Genomic DNA, 18,429 nt, shown 5'->3' with positions numbered 1-18,429 from the left:
TACCGCAAAAAAAAAAGGCCATTGTGTCAGACCTTGGCCTTAACAATGAGTCCTTACCTGCTGCTTGGGCACCTCCTCTGGGACACACCAGAGTCTGTCCTTCCTCCCTACATGGGACTTTGACCCCCCAGGTGACCTCAGGAGTGAGTCAAGAGTCCCTCTCTCTTCTGCCTCTGTCGTGGGATTTTTGACTGGGAGGCCAAGCAGCTGGGCTGGGCAACCCCCTAGAACACCCTCCTTTATCTCGAGAGTAGAGGTCTTCCTCTCCTGTCTGGTCTGGTACCTCCCCACCATGCCCGCTGCCCTGCCTCAGGCTTAGGGTGGCCCAAGCACCGGATCTGGAGCTGGTTAGCTTTTGGAAAAAAACAGCAATGTGGAAACACCACCCACCCACTTCCCAAAGCCTGAGTGGAATGAATGAACAAGTCGTGGGAGGCCCAGCCATCCCCCCGCCTCCCCCCAACTCAGGGCTCTTCACTCCATTTAAAACTACACTGGTGGCCTTTTCTCTGATGATAACAGCAGTTTGGAAAACTTAGGGAAGTTCAAAAAGTAAAGTAAAAATACCCTCACATTCCACCGAGAACAGCTCCTGCTAACGTACGGTGAACAGCCAGTGGGCACTTTCCAAGTGCCCGGGAGGTACTTCTGTTATCCCCAAAGCACAGATGGGGCAAGTAAGGCCCGGGTGTGGATGTAAGCCTTGGATGGGGGTTCCCCGAGGAGTTAGTTGCTAGCCCAGCACTACTGGACCCTCACTGTGTTCCTGGCACATGGCAGGTGTCTCTCTGGATCTGTTGGGAAGGGGCCAGGACATCTGGGATCGCTCCCTGCCTTGAGTATTGGCTGTATTTCCCCAAAGGGTTCTGTCTTCCACCTGTCTTCCTCACCCGGCCTGTCCCCTGGGAACCTCTTCACCCTCCAGCCTCAGGAGCCTGCCAGGTCTCTTCCCTCCCCTGGCTCTCTGCTCTTGGGAAGCAGGGACCAAGCAGCTATACTCCCAGTGCGGTGGCGCAGAAAACACGACTTGACTTAGGGCCAAGGCTCCTGAGGGCTGAGCAGTGTCCCCACGCTCGCTCCTGAGACACTCTGTCCCTTCGCCATTCAGAAAGCATCATTTCAGGGAAGGCCAGTGGCTGGGTTTCAGAAGCCGCAGCCAGAACAGCCCCGTCAGCTGCTGAGCAGGGCTGGTTGGAAGGGTGGGTGTTCTGACCGCGGCCTCCGCTGTGCCAGCCGGCCTCAGGCACCAGCATCTTGGGCCTGGGGGTGGGGAACAGGAACCATGGCTTCCCTTGCCCTCATTTTGAAGACCCAGGCTCCCGCTCTAGCCCCTTCCCCTTTCTAAGATCCCCCCTTATTTTCTCTCTTCCTCTGAGCTGCAGACAGATCTGTAATCCCTTCAGGACCTAGAGAGTCCCAGGGGATCGGAGCTTGGGGGGCAGGGGCGGGGGCCCAGGCAATCCTCTGAAGCCCTCTTCCACCTTTGGAATGCAGAGCTCAGAGTCTGTCTGATGTGTGTGCCCCCAGACCCACCTTGCATCCCATCCCACCCAGATGCTGCTGCTGGTGGCCTGGGCACTTTCTAACCCTGCCTCGACCCAGGGGCAGATATGGGTTGGAGGTTACAGTTAGTTGTGGCACCTGGGCAGGGACTCGGGTGTCCTCCTGCCTGCCCAGACACTCCTAGGACACAACTTCTGGGCACCTCGGAAACAGCCAGCCGGGAGTGGTTTCTGGAAAGAAACTGCAAGGAGGCAGTTAAAGATCTTGTAGGGGATCAGAAATGGCTAATCCTGGATTAGCTGGGGGGATGGACCCAGGGTGTGGGGCAGAGACAAGGGCCCCACCCAAGGACAGAAGTGAGAGGGGGTGGGGTGGGGTGGGTGTGTGGGGGGCCGGGAATGGGTTTTCTCTGGATGGGGGGCGGGGAGGAGCTGAAGGCCAGGATTCGGTTTTCTCTGGGCAGGGAAGGGTTAAATCCTCCTGGGCCTCCCAGGCTCTGGCCACTCTCCCCTCCTGACCTTTCTCTTCTCCAGCCTCAGGCACAGCCGCAGAGCCACCCGTGCGCCCTGCCTCGTCCTCATGGCCTACCTGAGCCCCTCACAGCTCCAGAAGGTAGGGCCCTGCTGGGTGGGTACCCCGAGGGTCAGGTAAATGTGGGGGGCCCCTCCGGACTTGGAGTAGTCCCGGGGAACTCGACCCACCCCCTTACGTTTTTCAGAAGAGGAAACTGAATCCCAGAGTGGTCGGTTCACAGCCATGACCCCTAACTTCTGCATACACAGCCAGGGGCCATTCAGGCCAACGCACCGCGGTTGGGGTGGCAATGTTTGCGTGAAGAAACCAGAAGAAAACAGGATCCTGTGAACTGGGGGCGGGGGCGGGGGTCTGGGAAGAGGCGGGGCCGACGAGGGGCGGACCCACCCGCCCCACCCTACCCACAACCCACCTCTAGCGCGGGGCGGGTGGCCGGGCAACCACCCGGTGGGCGCGTTCAGACCCGAAAAGGCTAACCCGTGGGAATCAGAGCGACGGAGACTTTTAAAAAACATGACCCTTGTTGTTTGTTCCTGGTGGCAAGAGGAAAATGCAAAAAAATACAGGAAAGCTCAAAAAAGAAAATTTAAACCCACCTATGGATTCCTATGCTGAGACAATATTTTGGCATACAGCCCTTGAATCTCTAAAAGTTTCAGGGGACTTCCCTGGCGGTCCAGTGGTTAGGACTACGCGCTTCCACTGCAGAGGGCACGGGTTCAATCCCTGGTTGGGGAACTTAGATTCCACAAGCTGCGCTGGGGGGCCAAATACATAAAATAAAAGGTCCATCACAATACACAAAAGCTGTCGCCGATTGCTTGCCTGCTTGCTGTATGTTTCATAAAGGAGGCACTACTGTGCTCCCCATCTGATAGCCTGAGAGTCAGAGAGGGGAAAGCACTTGCCCAGGTTCTCACAAATTAGGATACTAATGTGTAGTTGGCTTTTTTTTTTTTAAACTCACAATATGTGTGGAACACATTCCCATGCCAATAAATATTTTTCTATCAGCTGTGTTGTACTTCAGGTAGATAAACCGTACTTTGTGTGATAAGTTCACCTGTGTGCTGGTTTGTTTGATATCCATCTCCTTCCCTAGACTAAGTTCTGAGAGGCAAGCATCGTGGCTGGCTTGCGCATGACTGAATCTCCAGCTCCTAAAACCATGTCTGGTGCACGGTACATGCTCAGCCAGTATTAGCCGAATAAATGAATGAGGTTGTATTCCCTGGAAGGTTAGGGCGGGGACACCTCCCCTTCCGCTTCCCCTTCCTTCATTCAAGCAGCCAACACTGATTGCTCTTCACTGGGCGCTAGACACCATCGCCAGGGAGGGGGGCAGAGCAATGAACAGGATGCTTTGTCCTGCCTCCACACGGCTCATGGTTTGGGGAAGGGTCAAATCAGTTCTTGTCAAGAGCGTTTGAGGGCAGGGAGAAAGAAGCCTGAGTCTCCTTCCTGCCTGCAGTTTCAGGAGGATGGATTCCTGGTGCTGGAAGGATTCTGGTCTGCCGACGAGTGTGTGGCCATGCAACGGAGGATTGGCGAGATAGTGGCTGAGATGGATGTCCCTCTCCACTGTCGCACGGAATTCTCCACCCAGGAGGAGGAGCAGCTGAGAGCCCAGGTAGGTGCCTGGAGCAGGTAAGAATGAGATTTGGTCTTTGATGGGTGGCTCAGTCCCCAGCCAGCGCAGCAGCCTGGAAAGGTTAGGACCCCAAGGCCCATGGGCTCATGCTGGTAACGAATCAGGCCCCAAGCTTTCTGTGGGACGGGCTCCAGGCTAAGTGTCTTATATGCATATTTCCTTCACTCCCTACTACAAATTTATGAGGTCAGCATTATTGCCCCCATTAGACAGGTGGGGTAAATGAGGCTCAGCTCACTTGCCCCAAACTACACAATTAGTAACTGATAGGGTCAGAATTTGAACCCAGATCTGCCTGATACCAAGTGCATGCTGTCACTGCTCTGCTGTACTTTCTTAGAAGTTTTCCTGCCACAAAGGACCTCTTTGTGGCCAGCAACCCATCATGAGCCAAGTGATTCTGGTGGGCCCACCTGGGTAAGTCATCCCCCAGTGAGACAAGGAACTGCTTGTTTCCCCCAGTGACCTACTAGGACTCAGTACAGCTTGAGATGGGTAAGTTGAGGCCCAGGGTTTCTCCCACACAGTTCTCTTAACCCTTCATAGGCTGAATTTATGAGCCTGCCTGCGGCTGGGCCCCCAAGCCAAAGCTGTGGTCCAGGCTCAGTAATGGGGCTCACGCTTACTCATGGCAAGGAGCTTCTGCCATCTGGTGGGCATAAAGGGAATTACAATGACTAGAAGGCTTGCAACCCAGAGAATAGGGACTCCAGAAAGAAAAAGGGTTACAGAATGACACTTTCCTCCAAACAGTCGGTTTCATTTGGCTGCACTGGTATTCAGTAAACCCTCAATATTCACTACTGATACTGTGAAATACTTTGAAATGGGTTTTTAAAAAATTAATTAATTTTTGGCTGCGTTGGGTCTTCGTTGCAGCGAGCAGGCTCTCTCTAGTTGCGGTGAGCAGGGACTACTCTTCGTTGAGGTGCACAGGCTTCTCATTGCGGTGGCTTCTCTTGTTGCGGAGCATGGGCTCTAGGCACGCGGGCTTCAGTAGTTGTGGCTCGCGGGCTCTAGAGCGCAGGCTCAGTAGTTGTGGCTCACGGGCTTAGTTGCTCCGCGGCATTTGGGATCTTCCTGGACCAGGGCTCGAACCCGTGTCCCCTGCATTGGCAGGCAGATTCTTAACCACTGCACCACCAGGGAAATCCCTAAAAAAGAAAAAAATATTGGCGGTGTCCTGTCTAGTAGTGCTCCGTTCCAGCTTACCAGCACCTTTCATTGTTTTTGAGTTATTATACAACTCTGTAAGTTACACAGAACTGATAATAGCTCACATGATACTCGTCCATAGAAATGGGTATGAACTGGGCCGGGCAGGATGCAGTTATTGCCCTTGTGGATAGATTCAGTTTTGCATTGATTTGTAAATTCATTTCAGCGTTTCTTATTGCCTATATTTGTGTGTTTCTCGGAATTCTCCTTTCAACATGTTTCTGGTTCCCTTGTGAATTACTGAGTTAAGTAAGAATCTTTGACACGCGTGTAGCGTCACCGTCTTTATTGTTATTATCAGTTATGCTTCCCAGACTTGTTTCCCTGCTAGTGCAGAGGAGTTAAGAATGTTGAATAAAAACTTTTAGTTTTCAGTGGGAAGGGCGTGGAAAGGGCCAGACAGGTCACTGAGTTGAGCCACGCAAGGCACTGTGACAGCAGATGTGTGCAGTTGAGGGAGTGCTGGGGCCGTGCCACATGGGAACCCAGGTAGGGGCATCGGTGACACTCAAACTGTACTTACGTCACCATGAAGGAAGATATATATGGTGATCATAGGTGGCTAAAGCCACAAGGAAAGCATGGGACATCTCCCTGGAGCATCATTTTCTTCTTTTTTTAAAGTTAACTATTTATTTATTTATGTGTTTGGCTGCATCGGGTCTTAGTTGTGGCACTCGAGCTCTAGAGCATGCGGGCTTAGTTGCCCTGCAGCATGTGGGATCTTAGTTCCCCAACCAGGGATCGAGCCCGCGTCCCCTGCACTGGAAGGTGGATTCTCAACCACTGGACCACCAGGGAAGTCCCTGGAGCATCATTTTCATATGCTGCTAAGAAATTTAAAACATGATATTAAAATTAACAAGAACGGAGTTCCCTGGTGGCCTAGTGGTTAGGATTCGGCACTGTCATTGCTGCGGCCCGGGTTTGATCCCTGGTCGGGGAACTGAGATCCCAGAAGCCACAGGGTGTGGTCAAAGAAAAAAAAAAATCAATAAAATTAACAAGGAGAGGTTATTAAGATAAAAGAACAGGATTAGTAATAGCTTATGTTTATCGAGCATTTAGCCATGTCCTTGCTGGGTGTTTTCTATTTAGCAGCAGTAGTAATAATAATAATAAAGGCAGATATTCACATGACACCACATTCCAAGGACTGTTCTTATATGCCTTATATATACTGATTCATAATCCCTACAACACCCTATGAGATAGGTGCCATTAATAGCCTCTATATTTTATGGGGAAACTAAGCCTGGAGAGGTTCAGTAATGTGGTTGTGATTACAGTCAGTTAGTGGCAGAGCTGGGATTTGAACCCAAGTATTCTAGCTCCAGGGTCTGTGTTCTCAACTTCTATAAGATTCAGCCTCTACCTGAACCTGAAGCCTCCAACAGTCCAGGGAGGTCAGTTCTATTATTATTCCCCTTTTACAGATGAGGAAACTGAGGCTTTGAGAGGTAAAACAAGTGGCCCAAGGCTCTCTGGGAACCAGGCGTGTTTGATCTAGTACCTGTGTTTCATGTCATTATGGAGTCTGAGTCATGTGATTTATTTAGAGGTTTCTAAGAAATTCCAAGCTTGTAGCTTCCGGCTGTGCTTCCAGGTCCTTGGGGTTTCTCAGAGGCGTCTGCAGCTCTGTGAGGTGGGAAGCATCTGAATCCTCTTCCTTCTCTGCCAGGCCCACCTGGGACCCCCTGATGCTCTCTCAGCCCCTCTGTTGTCCCCTCTCCACAGGGCAGCACAGACTATTTCTTGAGCAGCGGCGACAAGATTCGGTTCTTCTTTGAGAAAGGCGTCTTTGATGAGAAAGGTTTGGAACTGGGGCCCTAGAGGCGGGGGTGGCTGGACTCCAGTCCTTCCAGCTTGACCTGTCCCTTGTGCCACAGGAAATTTCCTGGTCCCTCCGGAGAAATCCATCAACAAAATTGGCCATGGTAAGCAGGGGCTGGAGAGAAACTGAGGTCTGAAGAGTTTGGGGGCCATCCCCCAAAGCACACGTTAAGGTAGTAGCCCAACAAATGGCATTTCTGGGTGCAGGGTCCTTCTTGGGCCCTGCTCTCCTGCATCTTATGATGCTAATCACATGACACTGCCACTGTATCACTGGGAAGAGGGGTCCGTTTGAGCCCACCCCCCGTGCAGATGGGTGTGTGCAGGCTCAACTCTCTACTGCCGGGCCTGCGTATGATTCAGGCCCCAGGCATGTGGGGATTCTGGGTCCCATTGCTCCCTGAAGGCTTCTTAAGGAACACCAAACATGTTGACAAGGTCTGTTCCAAGACCCCTAAACCAAGCTAGGAAACCCTCTTTTTTTTTTTTCCAGGATTGTGCATTATAGTTATTTTGTAGGGAGTTCCCTGGCGGTCCAATGGTTAAGACTCCGTGCTCTCACTGCCGAGGGCCTGAGTTCGATCCCTGGTCAGGAAACTAAAATCCCACAAGGCGCGTGATGTGGCAAGAAAAACAAAAACAAAAACAACCCTTATAATTTATCTTGTAGGCTGATTTTTAAACATGAAGTTATATCATGGTAGCTTTGCTTTTTTTTACAAATTGTGGTAAAATACGTATAATAGAAAATTTACCATCGTAACCATTTTGAAGTGTACAATTCAGTGGCATTAAATACGTTCAACCCTCACTTTTTGTAATAACAACAGTAGTGAATAATGAGAAGAGGGACTGTTCTGTGCCTGGTCCTGGGCTGTGCTCGCGCACGCGTTAGCCCATGGAGTCCTATGGCAGCCCAGGAGGCAGGGCTGATCCCATTGTACACAGGAGGAAACTAAGGCTTAAAGGAGAGAAATCGGTGCTCGGAGTCCGACAGAGCAAGCGGCAGTACCAAAATTGCTACCAAGTGATGGGTCCCTTGGAGTCCTTGGTCCTCTGAAGGGCGGCCAGTCAGGGCTAGAAGGTCAAGAATAAGGTCATAGGTCAGGTGAAGGCATCTGTGGGGCCCATTTCTCAGTTATAAGCAAGCAGAAAGCTTAATGCACAGAAAATAGGTGAGAATATCAAAGTGAGGCCTGACCCTGGGTGCCCAGGCCTAGGCGTGGGAGGGATGCATGGGGACTGGGGACTGGCTCTTCAGCCCACCTCTGTCCCGCAGCTCTGCACGCCCATGACCCTGTCTTCAAGTGTGTCACACACTCCCCCAAGGTGCAGGTGAGCAGAGGTGTCAGTGAGGGTGGGCCGGTGGGCCATATGTGAGTGTGGGCAGGCTGGCCATGTGACCTCTGCCCCCTTCCAGGCTTTGGCCAGAAGTCTGGGCCTCCGGATGCCCGTGGTGGTGCAGAGCATGTATATCTTTAAGGTGAGCTCCTCGTCCTCCCCAGGCCTCCATTTACCCTCTGTAAAATGGGCACAGTGCTCATACCAAGCCCTTCCTTACAAGGGCCACAAGCTGCCTCCCCGAGGAAGTATTATTAAGTTGGCGGGAGAACGTGAAAACCGGGTCTCCTCTGGTTAGGCCGTCTGGCACTTAGTTGGGGCTCAGTTAGGGTGCCGTGGAAGGAAAGGGGATCCCGGGGCTGCCTCCCCCCTTTGTTGGCTATTGAAATACTCTGCTCCCAGCTTTCAAGGCCCAGCCCAGTGCCACCTCCTCCAGGAAGCCTTCCAACGCCCTTGAGAAGAGAGGACACATCTCTGATCCTGGAGCCCAGAGGCTTAATCGCTGGCCTGGGCCCCAGCCTCTCCCACTGCCCCTCACTTCTGCTTTGTGTTCTCGTTAGGGACGTGTGTGCTCAGACTGGGAGCTCCCTGCCAGACAGGGTGGCTTTTCTCTTTGCAGCCCTCCTGGGCCTGGCACATAGTAGGTGCTCGATAGCTGGGTGCTGACGTGGAAGCCTTGCAGATAAACACCTGTGGCGGGGGGGAAGAGCATCCTACTCGGAGGACTCAGGGCAGCCCCTGCCCCTCCCCGCTCTCCCTGGCCTCACCCGGCCCCTCCTCTCTCCTGCAGCAACCTCACTTGGGCGGCGAAGGTGAGCCAAGAGCAGGCTGGGGGCCAGCAAAGGCCCCGGCGGGAGATCTGGGACTTTAGTGGTTGTCAGGTCTCCAGAGGGAGGGAAGGCGCCTGCCAAGACGTCCATAGACAAGAGCCTGGGCCAGCGGAGGAGAAGCCATCTTCTGCTGCTTCCTGAAAGACTGGATGCCGGGGGGGTGGGGTGGGGTGGGAGGGTGGAGGGGGGTGTCCTGGAGCCCTTGACCCAGTGGTTCCCGAACCTGGCAGCGACTCCTTGCTGGTTAAAAATACAGATTCCTGGGCCCCTTTCCCTGAGATCTTGAGTCAGGAGGGTGGCAAGGTCCTGGGAATCTGTATTTTACCAAGTTCCCTGGAGGACTGATTCAGCATAGAAACTGCCGATCTGACTACAAAGCCCCTGGATACCCAGATACCCTTTCCAGCCTCCCTCATGGGTGATGATCCACTTCTCTCAAATACCTCCAGTGACACAGGGCTCACCACCCGTACAGGCAGCTCTTCCTTTCCTGACATGAGCTCAAGTCATTCCCCTTGTGAGGCCCCCTCCTCCCCACCATCCAGCCTGAGGACAGTCTCCTGAAGGGATGGCCATCCTCTCCCTGAGCCTTCTCTGCTCAGTCCAGCACCCCCAGCTCCTTCAGCCATTACTCCTCCAAATGTTTTGGGGCCCCCACCATTAGGACACCTTCATCTGGACACGGTCTGGATTGTCAAAGTCTGACTTAAACTTTGGTGCTCAGAAAGCACACAGTTCCCCAGGAAGGGCTGCGGCGAGACTAGCACCCTCTTGTCGTTACAGACTGAGGTCCTCTGTTCAGCGGTTCTCCATCCTGCCTGGGCCCCAGCATCACGCAGGGCATGTTTACAATGTGGATGCTGGGTCCGTTTCCTGCTTCACACCCAACTTCCAAGTCTTAGCCACTGGTGGCTTACACTGGACCATCTGGTGGCTGGAGGTGCTCTCGCTGGTTAAGGACAGCGGCTTGAGTTACCTGGCTGGAATTAAACGATAGCAGCTGCTTTTCAGGCAGCGACTACAACGTCAGGCCGTGTACTAAGCACTTTTCCTACACTGTCTCAGAATCCTCCAGCAACCTCGTGAGGTTAGGTTATCGTTGGGGCTGCTTTATGGTTTAGGAAATTGAAGCTTGAGAGGTGAAACCTCCTGCCCAGAGTCTCCAGGCCAGGAAGCGATGAGATTCTAACTACTCATGGGAAGGCTGGGCCTGGAGGGCCCTGGGAGGACCACAGAGAGAGTAGAAACGAGGCCAAGGTGGGGTGAGGCCAGGTGCCTGATGCCCAGGCGGGCCTGCTGCAGTCTCCCCTCACCAGGACGCCTCCTTCCTGTATACGGAGCCTCTGGGCCGGGTGCTGGGCGTGTGGATTGCTCTGGAAGATGCCACGCTGGAGAATGGCTGCCTCTGGTTCATCCCTGGCTCCCACACAGGTGAGGCCACCTGCCTCTCCCTGCCCACTCATCCCCACCCCCCACAGGGGAGGGACCCCGAATAAAGAGAGGCTAAAGTCCCCACCTTGGCCCGCAGGTGGAGTGTCGAGAAGGATGGTCCGGGCCCCTGCTGGCTCGGCGCCTGGCACCAGCTTCCTTGGGACCGAGCCAGCCCGGGATAACAGCCTCTTTGTGCCCACACCGGTGCGGAGAGGTAGGGGGTGTGCAGAGGGGCCCGGAGGCCATGCCTGGGGGTCTGTGCTTGCTCTGACCAGCCAGCTCACCTGAGGGCTGGGAAGTCACCGCATGAGGGAAGGTAGGGCTGGGTGGGCACTGGGAGGTCTGAAAGCTGTGTGGTTGACAGCAGGGTCTCCCAGATCAGGCTGGAATCCAGACCCTGCTACTTCCCGGCTGTCTCCATGAGCAAATGACTGAACCTCTCTGAGCCTCAGTTTCCCCAAACATAAAGTAGGGAAGCCAGTGAGATGTCATATGTAAGATGGTGCACCACAAGTGCTCACAAATCCTGGCTGTCAGCACACCCTTCCTTTTAGAAAAGGGAAACTGAGCCCCAACTCTGCATTCCCGGCTGAGGCCCCAGCTGGCTGGCATGGGACAGAGAGCTTCTGCCTGGTTCTGCAGATGCCGTGGAGGTGGATGCCCTTGCTGAGGCTTGCCGAGGGCACGGGCCACAGCGGAAGGGACTCGACCCCAGGGGAACCCATGTCCAATAGCACAGCCTCCGATGCTGGGGCAGACTCCAGGCCCCTGAGCGTCTGGGGATGGGAATGGGGATGAATAGCCCACGACACCGCTTCAGGGAGGGGCCGCCCACCATGTCCCTTCCTGCCTCGAGTGCGCTTTTGACTCGCTGTGTCCCTGCCAGGGGCCCTCGTCCTAATCCACGGAGAAGTGGTGCACAAAAGTGAGCAGAATTTCTCCGACTGCTCACGCCAGGCCTATACTTTCCACCTCATGGAGGCTGCTGGCACGGTCTGGAGCCCAGATAACTGGTAGGTGGCAGGGTGTGTGTGGGCCCCAGACAGCTCCCGAAGAGGTCCTGGAGGCTGGGAGCAGTGCTACTAGCACCTCGAGGTCCTCTCCCCATCCTCTGCAGGCTCCAGCCGACAGCTGAGCTGCCCTTTCCCCCACTGTACACCTAAAGGCCCTCTGAGGGCAGGGACGCCACCCCCTCTCGGGAGAAGCTGTGGGCCACCAACGCCAGCGCCTCAACCCACCGCCCAGCTGCAACGGGGAATTCGCATCTCTCCTCCAGGGCTTTCCTTCTGCTGGTGTCTGTGCAGACAGGCAGGCAGGAGCAGAAGGCTGGGCTGGGTGCCTTCCCCGAGATCTGTCTCTGTCTGTCCCGACCCCAACACAACCTCCCCCTAGAGGCAGCCTCACGGCCATGAAAGGATTCTGGCTGCTTCTCTGCCGGCTTCTCACTCGTCGTCTCCCCTCTCACATGGAACTCTTGGTCATTACGGTGGGAGACACTGAATAAAAAACATTTCCAAATGCAGCATCTTGATTCTTCTTTCCCAAGCAGCCTTCCTCTCAAGATGGGAACCCTGCTGAAAATCATCGCAGGTAGCCCAGCCCTGCCCGGTGAGGTATGCACGGTGTTAATAACAGTGACATTTAGTGGGCATTCACGGTGCCAAGAGCTTTCTGTGCTTTATCACTGGCTCCTCACCCCTTTCAGGTAGGTGCTGTTTACAGATGAGGGAGCTGACACATGGGAAAGTTAAGTGACCTGCCCAAGTCCCACGGCTGTTCAGGCGTTTGGCGAGGTCAGCCGGATCCGGAGCCTGTGCTTCTAACCTCTGTGCTCCCAGTTCTCCTTTCCTGGGGAGGGAAAAGACCAGAGCCTGGAATCTAGTCTGAGATTCTGGTTCTGGCTCTGTGACCAACTCGATTTCCGGCCTCAGGCCAGGCCCTTCTCTCTGGGCCCATTTGGCCACCAGCACCATCAAGGGGCTGGACGAGGGCCTCCACAGGTCACTCCTGTTTGGACATGCTTGGCAGGCACCCAGAGCTGCAGGAACAACTACCAAATCTGAAACCTGCCTGGCGGGGGTCTGCTCAGAGGTTGCAAACTGGGGGCCACCAGCCGATTTCACAACGCAGAATTGTTTTGTCTGGGCCTCGGCATTTTAAAACAAACGAACAAAAAACCCACAACATTTTAAAATTGGGAGATTTCACGTAACAATTGAGGTTTCCAAGCTTCTCTGAATGAGCAGGTCAACAGCCCGGGGGCCTGTGGTCTAGCCTACGTACCACTGGCTGGAGCTGCCTTCTTACAGGCACACGTGCTCTCCGCTTCCCTTCCCTGTCCTCCTTCATTGCATTACCTGCCTGGCCTCAGCGGCCTTATGATTTTATGACCTTGACTTCCAACCCCCACTCTGTATGGGAACAAACCACCCAGGGAGTCAGTGGGGCAAGCCAGCACTCATGTACACTACACCCTAACATGGTGTTGCTTCCTTCAGCGAGCAGTCGCGGGGAGCCTGAGCCAAGGGAAGGGTTTGTTAAGGCTCCTTTGAGCCCAAAACCAATGTCGTAATACTCTCCGAGGGAAAGGGCTTGGCAGTGATGCTCAGGCAGAAGCAAGCTCCCAGAGCTGGGCTCCTGGCTTCGGGCCTTGGTGGGCCCAAGTTCTCACCTCTTCCTGCCTAGGCCCCTCCCTGTCAGGCTGGTGGCAAGTGGGGAGAACCCGGTCCAGCCTTGAGAAACCTGCTGTGCTCTCTTCTCACTGATGGGAAACGTTCATCCGTTCAGCGAAGGTCTGCCGAGTTCCTGCTATGTGCCAGGCTGTGCTGGCACTGGGGGATGCGGTGGGGAACCAGGGAGAGCTGGACTCTGCCCTCACAGAGAGCAAGGCTGGGGCGTGCACTGCCCCCTCCCCCCGCCCCAGAAGAGCGATCCTGAACTCTCAGTAAACTTCACCAGACCCTGCCTCTAATTTCTCGCCAAGAGAAGAGACCAACACAGGTGTGGACGTCACTGGAGGGTGAGAGGTCTCAGGAGGGACCCCCTGACAAGGACCCTGTGCTGTCCAGCCTGTCCTTCATCAGCACCACTCGGCCAGGCAGCAGAGGCCTTGAGGCAGGGTGGGGTTGGCTGAAACAGGTAGTCGGCCCAGGATGGATCCTCTTCCTCCAGCCCTTCAAGGGATGCAACAAACAGATCCCATCTCTCCCCTTCAGCTCTTCCTAGCCCAAATGGGAGAAACCACATGCACTTGGCTATTTTCCTCTCGCAGTCTCCTCTGAATGAAGCCAGGGGAGTAGGGTCACTCTGGTCTCCAAGTACAACCCACATATCCCTTTGGTTTGCCTGGCTTTTTGCTGAGATGAGGACTGGCCTTGGGTAACAATGACACTTTCCCTCACTTACGTGACATTTCCGCACTTAAGTGCAGGCTCTGGGCTGGTCACCTCACACACGTCACTTCGCCAGAACCTCACGACAACCCGTGAGGTGCAGGCTCTTATTATTCCCATCTTGCAGACGTGAGAATTGAGGCCCAGGGTGATTAAGCAACTCACACCGTTAAGAAGTGGTTCAGCCAAGGATTCCGACCAGATGAGTCTGACACCAGAACCTGAAGTGTTAACCACTCTGCCCTATGGCCTCGTGTCCACTCCGGCCCCCCCGAGGACTGCAAGGTGAGGGGGGGCCCTATGGCGCACTCAAGCTCTTTGAGCTGTTGCACCATCGGTTAAGCCTTTTTGCTTTTTAAAATATCAGGAAAACTAAACCCGGGAGTGCTTTGATTTTTATTTTAAATCTCAATCAACTGAAAAATTAAATCTGCTTCTCCCCTCCTGGCTCTTCAAGCCCAAGTAGCTGGCTGCCGTGGGGACCATTTGTCTTCCCCATGTCCCTGTTTCCTTCATCGCTGCTGCACAGCACCTAGGCCATCAGCAATATCAGGAGGTAGAGAGGCAAAAGGAGATTGTCTATCTGCGTAGTGTATGCTTCTAGGAGGGACACGGTGCTGATGGACCCCAAAATCCAAGCATAACTGTAGTTTAAGTCCACTCCACTGTCGAAGATTAAGATCAGAGCTACAGAAATGATCTGGGCAAATATAGATGTCATGGTCCCCTCAAAAGTCTTTTTAGTTCCAGGCCAGCGGATCTCCCCCATGGTGCTGCCGAATATGGAGGCCACAGTGTCGCCCACACCGACGGCCAGGACTCCTGCATAGGGGACTAGGGCCCTGGCTCCCCCTAGGCTACCCTTCTGTGTGCAGGGTCTGGGGACTAACCAAATGGGAAGAGACATGCCTAGGAGCAGGTAGATGTGGGTCAGGATGAGCGGTCCACTGTCTCGTTCGTCCAGGAAGAGGGACAGGAGGCTTCGCAGAGTGTGGCCCAGGGGCTTGATGCGGAAGTAGCGCACATACTCTAGGAAGACGAAGACCGCCAGACATACGGTGGCGGCCACGTAGAGCAGTGGCCGGTCCAAGATGATACCTGGGATGTAGGTGGCTACCACAATGAAGTGGAAATACTTCCGAGCAATGGTGGGGGCCTGGTGCTTCTTGGACTCGGAAGATGACCGCTTGGCATTCTGGTATAGCACCACCAGGCAGGCTAAGGTGGCCAGCAGAGACCAGTAGGCTAGGAGGTAGACTCGGGTCTCTGTCTGGAAGAGGAATTGAAAAAGCCACAGCAGGGGGTTCCTGCGGATGAGCCGGTGCAGCCAGGGCAGGACCACGCCGAGGCCCAGTACACAGGTCATGAGGTGGAAGAAGATGGAAGAGGCCCAGGTGCCTGAGTCCATGAAAACAAAGAGGGTGCTGAAGAAGATGCCCATGAGCACCATCCCTACCACCACGACCAGCAGGAAGAAGTCCAAGGGGTCCCCCTGGCTTTCCACCACAGTCAGAGAGCGCTTGATGAGCTGGTTGAGCACGAAGCTGATGCCACCCAGTACCAGCAGAGCCTCTCCAGGGGTGAAGCAGCGGGGCAGCAGATACAGCAGGATCATGTTGAGGTAGACAAAGATCAACAGGACCTCCAGGACCTCGATCACCTCGCCTACACTCAGCGAGTGCTTCAGGATATAAATGATGACACCTCCAGCCAAGCCCGAGATGACACAGGTGTTGGTGGGCACTGGGCGAGTGATGCCCAGTGCCAGTACCGATGAGAAGAGGGCCACTGCCATGCCGGTGGCCGCCACCACAATTCCAAACCGCTCGAAGTATGGGTTCCCCGCAGCCTGGCAGCGCTCCTTCATAACCAGCCCGAGCAAAGGCATGACCACCGCGGCGGGCAGTAGGCCACTGTTTGCGGACATTCGAAACTGGAAGACAGCGCTTCCCTGCTGTAGCAGCCGGTCCCACTTGTACTGGACGTAGAAGGCCTGCACCGCGAGGGCCACGGCGCACCACGAGTATCGATCCCACACGGCCGCGTGGATGCTCAGCACCACTACGAACACCACTGCCGCCTCTGCCAGCACCGAACCGCTCAGCGGGGCCCCAGGCTCAGGGGCCGGGGAAGCGCACGCTCGGGTCATGTCTTTAGACCTGAGACTCCGGGTAAACTGGGGTGACTAGGAACGCCCTGGACTCTGGGCCCTTTAATCCCCGCCAGGCAGAGAGCGGTAGCTTCGCCCAGCCAGCACCTTCTCAATCCGTTCTCCAGCTGCGAGAAGGGAAGCTCTACTGTAGGCCACTCTCTGACGCCTGGGAGCTGGCGTTGGGCTACCCTCCACCGCCTCACACCTACGGCGTAGACGTCGACCCTCGGCCGCCTCCCTCACAGCCTCGGCCGCCCTAGCCCGGAGTTCCTCACCTCTCTGGGAATCGCCATGTTGCCCCGCCCCGGCGTCACGTGACGAAAAGCCCCGTCCACGCCCTGGAGGCGAGTGATCACGTGGGCGTGGCGTCTGGGGGCGGGGTTGGAGCGCGCGCGCGCGCGAAGATGGCGGCGGCCGCCGGCGATCCGTGTGTGAGGTGCGGAGCGGGCCGAGTCGGCGGGCGTGACTGTGAGGCGCGGGGTCGAAGCCGAGCGGAAGCGGGGCGGGAATTGGGGGCTAGATGTGGCAGCAGTGGCTGGGCGAAGGCCGGCTAGGTGGACGGGCTCCAGGACGGGAGGCGGTTACAGCCAAACGGTCCCCGCGCGCGGGGGTCTGAGGTGACTTCTCCAAGAGGGGGGCCGGTGCCTCACCACTTCCCTGGACTTGGCCTCCTGTCTCCCTACCCGGTCCCTTTCCCTTCCTCCCCTCTCCCCTCGGCGAGTCCCTCGGCGCCCCCTCCCCCCCACCTCGCTTCCTGTGCGGCGTGACGCTCCCTCGAGGCGAGACTCGGCGCTTCGCGGTCGCCCGGGGGAGCCCCTACCCGGGCCCCGCTGCAGCCTCCTGTGCCCGGCCCGGCGGCGCTCCCCAGGTTACCTCCTGTGCTCTCGTTGGGATGTCTGTTTCGGGCGTCGCCGAGCCACCTCCTGGCCGTTTCAGCCCTCTTTCGTCGCTCAGCCTTTCATTCATCCCATCCGTCTAGTCGTTTTCTCATGCATCGATTCCGTCAGCGGACATCCCAGGCGCTGTACTGGGTTTTGGGGACGGGGAAGAGAAAATATTAAAAAAGAAAGAGACAGTTCTTGCTAGCGTACAGGCGCACTAGCGCCAGACACCGGCGACGCGCTTTCTTTTATCCGTGTTATCTTCTTGAACTCCCACAACTCCGGGAGGCACCCTGTAATTTACAGATGACTCACAAACCCAGCTCCGAACGGGCTGCGTGTCCGACTCCGAAGCTTTAACCGGATCGCCACACTTCCATCTCTCACTTAGCAGCCTGAAGTGTTTTTTCTTTCCAGCCTCCCGCCTAACCGTCCCTGTCACTTCTCGCTCCCTGTGCCGGCAGTGGTTCCCCACTTTTTTGTCTTGATCACTGCTGTAGCCTCAACACCCAGAAGAGCATGTAACAGGCTCTCGGTAAATGTTTATTCCGTTTGCCATTTCCTTCATCTCTCCGCTCTAGTGAGGTTTTCTTCTTTGGAATTTCCATGGAACTGTCCGAACCTTGTGAGGACCTTTTTTGCTTTTTCTTCCTCTGCTGTTTCGTGTCAGCTCTTCTGTCGGGCAGCATTGTGGTCGCTGTGCTCTCCTTTTCTTAGGCTTATCTTACAGCCATTGTGGAGCTTGGGTGAAGTTTAGCTCCTGCAGGGCAAGGCGCGTTCTTAATGAAAGAGGGCAAGGGAAGGAAAGCTGTTAGTTTGCCTGAAAGATGCTCTCTTCATCCTGGAGAACCTACCAAACTCATACCTGAAGGTGGAAGAAATGACACTAGGATTTCTAGGCACTGCTTTGCTCATAGCTTGTTTTAGGAGCGATCTTTTTTTCTTTTCTTTTTTTTCCCCTTTCCTTTCTATTTGTGTTGGAAGGCATGCTATAATGATTGGGATTATACTGAACAGCAGCCTTCTGTTTGAAATGCCTAGAGGTCTGAACTAAGAAGAAACTTAAATTCTATTCCTGGTGCCTGCTGATTTGCAGATGACCACAGACAGGCCACCTTACCATATGAGTCTGTTTCTCCAAATGAGAATCGTTTTCAGAGCAGTATTGAGGTGGCTGTGAAGCATGTATGTTAATATGAGTTGGCACTAATCAAAAATGCAATAATACTCTCAAATCACTCAGGGTTTTGGAAGGATCACTGAGGGTTTGACGGGAAGTCAGTTTGAATTTTGGCATTTTGGCGTATCTGTTGTGTTCTTCCGTTAATGTGTGCTTAAAAAACAAACAGGGCTTCTCTGGTGGCGCAGTGGTTGAGAGTCCGCCTGCCGATGCAGGGGACGCGGGTTCGTGCCCCGGTCCGGGAAGATCCCACATGCCGCGGAGCGGCTGGACCCGTGAGCCATGGCCGCTGAGCCTGCGCGTCCGGAGCCTGTGCTCCGCAACGGGAGAGGCCACAACAGTGAGAGGCCCGCGTACCTCAAAATAAACAAAAACCCCGTGGTTTGAAAAGCTTGCTGCTTAGCTTAAACCCCAGTTCATGCAAGAGAGGTGTGCCTCATCTGTGGAGTCAGAGCATCCATGAGCATTCATTATTTCCGTGTG

General features: G+C 54.9%; 3 protein-coding genes across 5 annotated transcripts in view; 2 read left to right on the top strand and 1 right to left on the bottom strand.

Moving 5' to 3' along the window:
* Positions 1 to 1,182: 1,182 nt before the first annotated feature.
* PHYHD1 (phytanoyl-CoA dioxygenase domain containing 1) lies at positions 1,183 to 11,896 on the top strand. Of its 3 annotated transcripts, none has more exons than XM_060013287.1 (12): positions 1,183 to 1,199; positions 2,037 to 2,115; positions 3,509 to 3,667; positions 6,644 to 6,719; positions 6,796 to 6,843; positions 8,019 to 8,074; positions 8,160 to 8,222; positions 8,871 to 8,892; positions 10,213 to 10,341; positions 10,439 to 10,555; positions 11,228 to 11,354; positions 11,618 to 11,896. In XM_060013287.1, exons 2-12 carry the CDS (start codon positions 2,083 to 2,085, stop codon positions 11,751 to 11,753), a joined length of 966 nt encoding a protein of 321 aa, XP_059869270.1. In that variant the 5' UTR covers positions 1,183 to 1,199; positions 2,037 to 2,082; the 3' UTR covers positions 11,754 to 11,896. The 3 variants fall into 3 exon arrangements, with proteins under 3 accessions (XP_059869270.1, XP_059869269.1, XP_059869271.1); XM_060013286.1 differs by having other exon boundaries at positions 11,507 to 11,893; XM_060013288.1 differs by lacking the exon at positions 1,183 to 1,199 and having other exon boundaries at positions 11,459 to 11,638.
* A 2,220-nt stretch (positions 11,897 to 14,116) lies between these two features.
* On the bottom strand, positions 14,117 to 16,186 carry DOLK (dolichol kinase). The gene has a single exon (XM_060014009.1). It carries the CDS (start codon positions 15,880 to 15,882, stop codon positions 14,266 to 14,268), a length of 1,617 nt encoding a protein of 538 aa, XP_059869992.1. The 5' UTR covers positions 15,883 to 16,186; the 3' UTR covers positions 14,117 to 14,265.
* A 92-nt stretch (positions 16,187 to 16,278) lies between these two features.
* NUP188 (nucleoporin 188) overlaps positions 16,279 to 18,429 on the top strand; it is a 42,993-nt gene continuing 40,842 nt past the window's right edge. The window contains exon 1 of the mRNA XM_060014008.1: positions 16,279 to 16,321. Within this exon, the coding sequence (XP_059869991.1) occupies positions 16,290 to 16,321 (32 nt within the window). The 5' untranslated portion in view covers positions 16,279 to 16,289. The remainder of the gene's footprint in view (positions 16,322 to 18,429) is intronic.

The sequence above is a fragment of the Delphinus delphis genome, chromosome 6, assembly GCF_949987515.2.
Source record: "Delphinus delphis chromosome 6, mDelDel1.2, whole genome shotgun sequence".
Classification (NCBI taxonomy): domain Eukaryota; kingdom Metazoa; phylum Chordata; class Mammalia; order Artiodactyla; family Delphinidae; genus Delphinus; species Delphinus delphis.
Note: the sequence above shows the minus strand (reverse complement) of the source record. Positions and strands in the feature narration are given on the sequence as shown.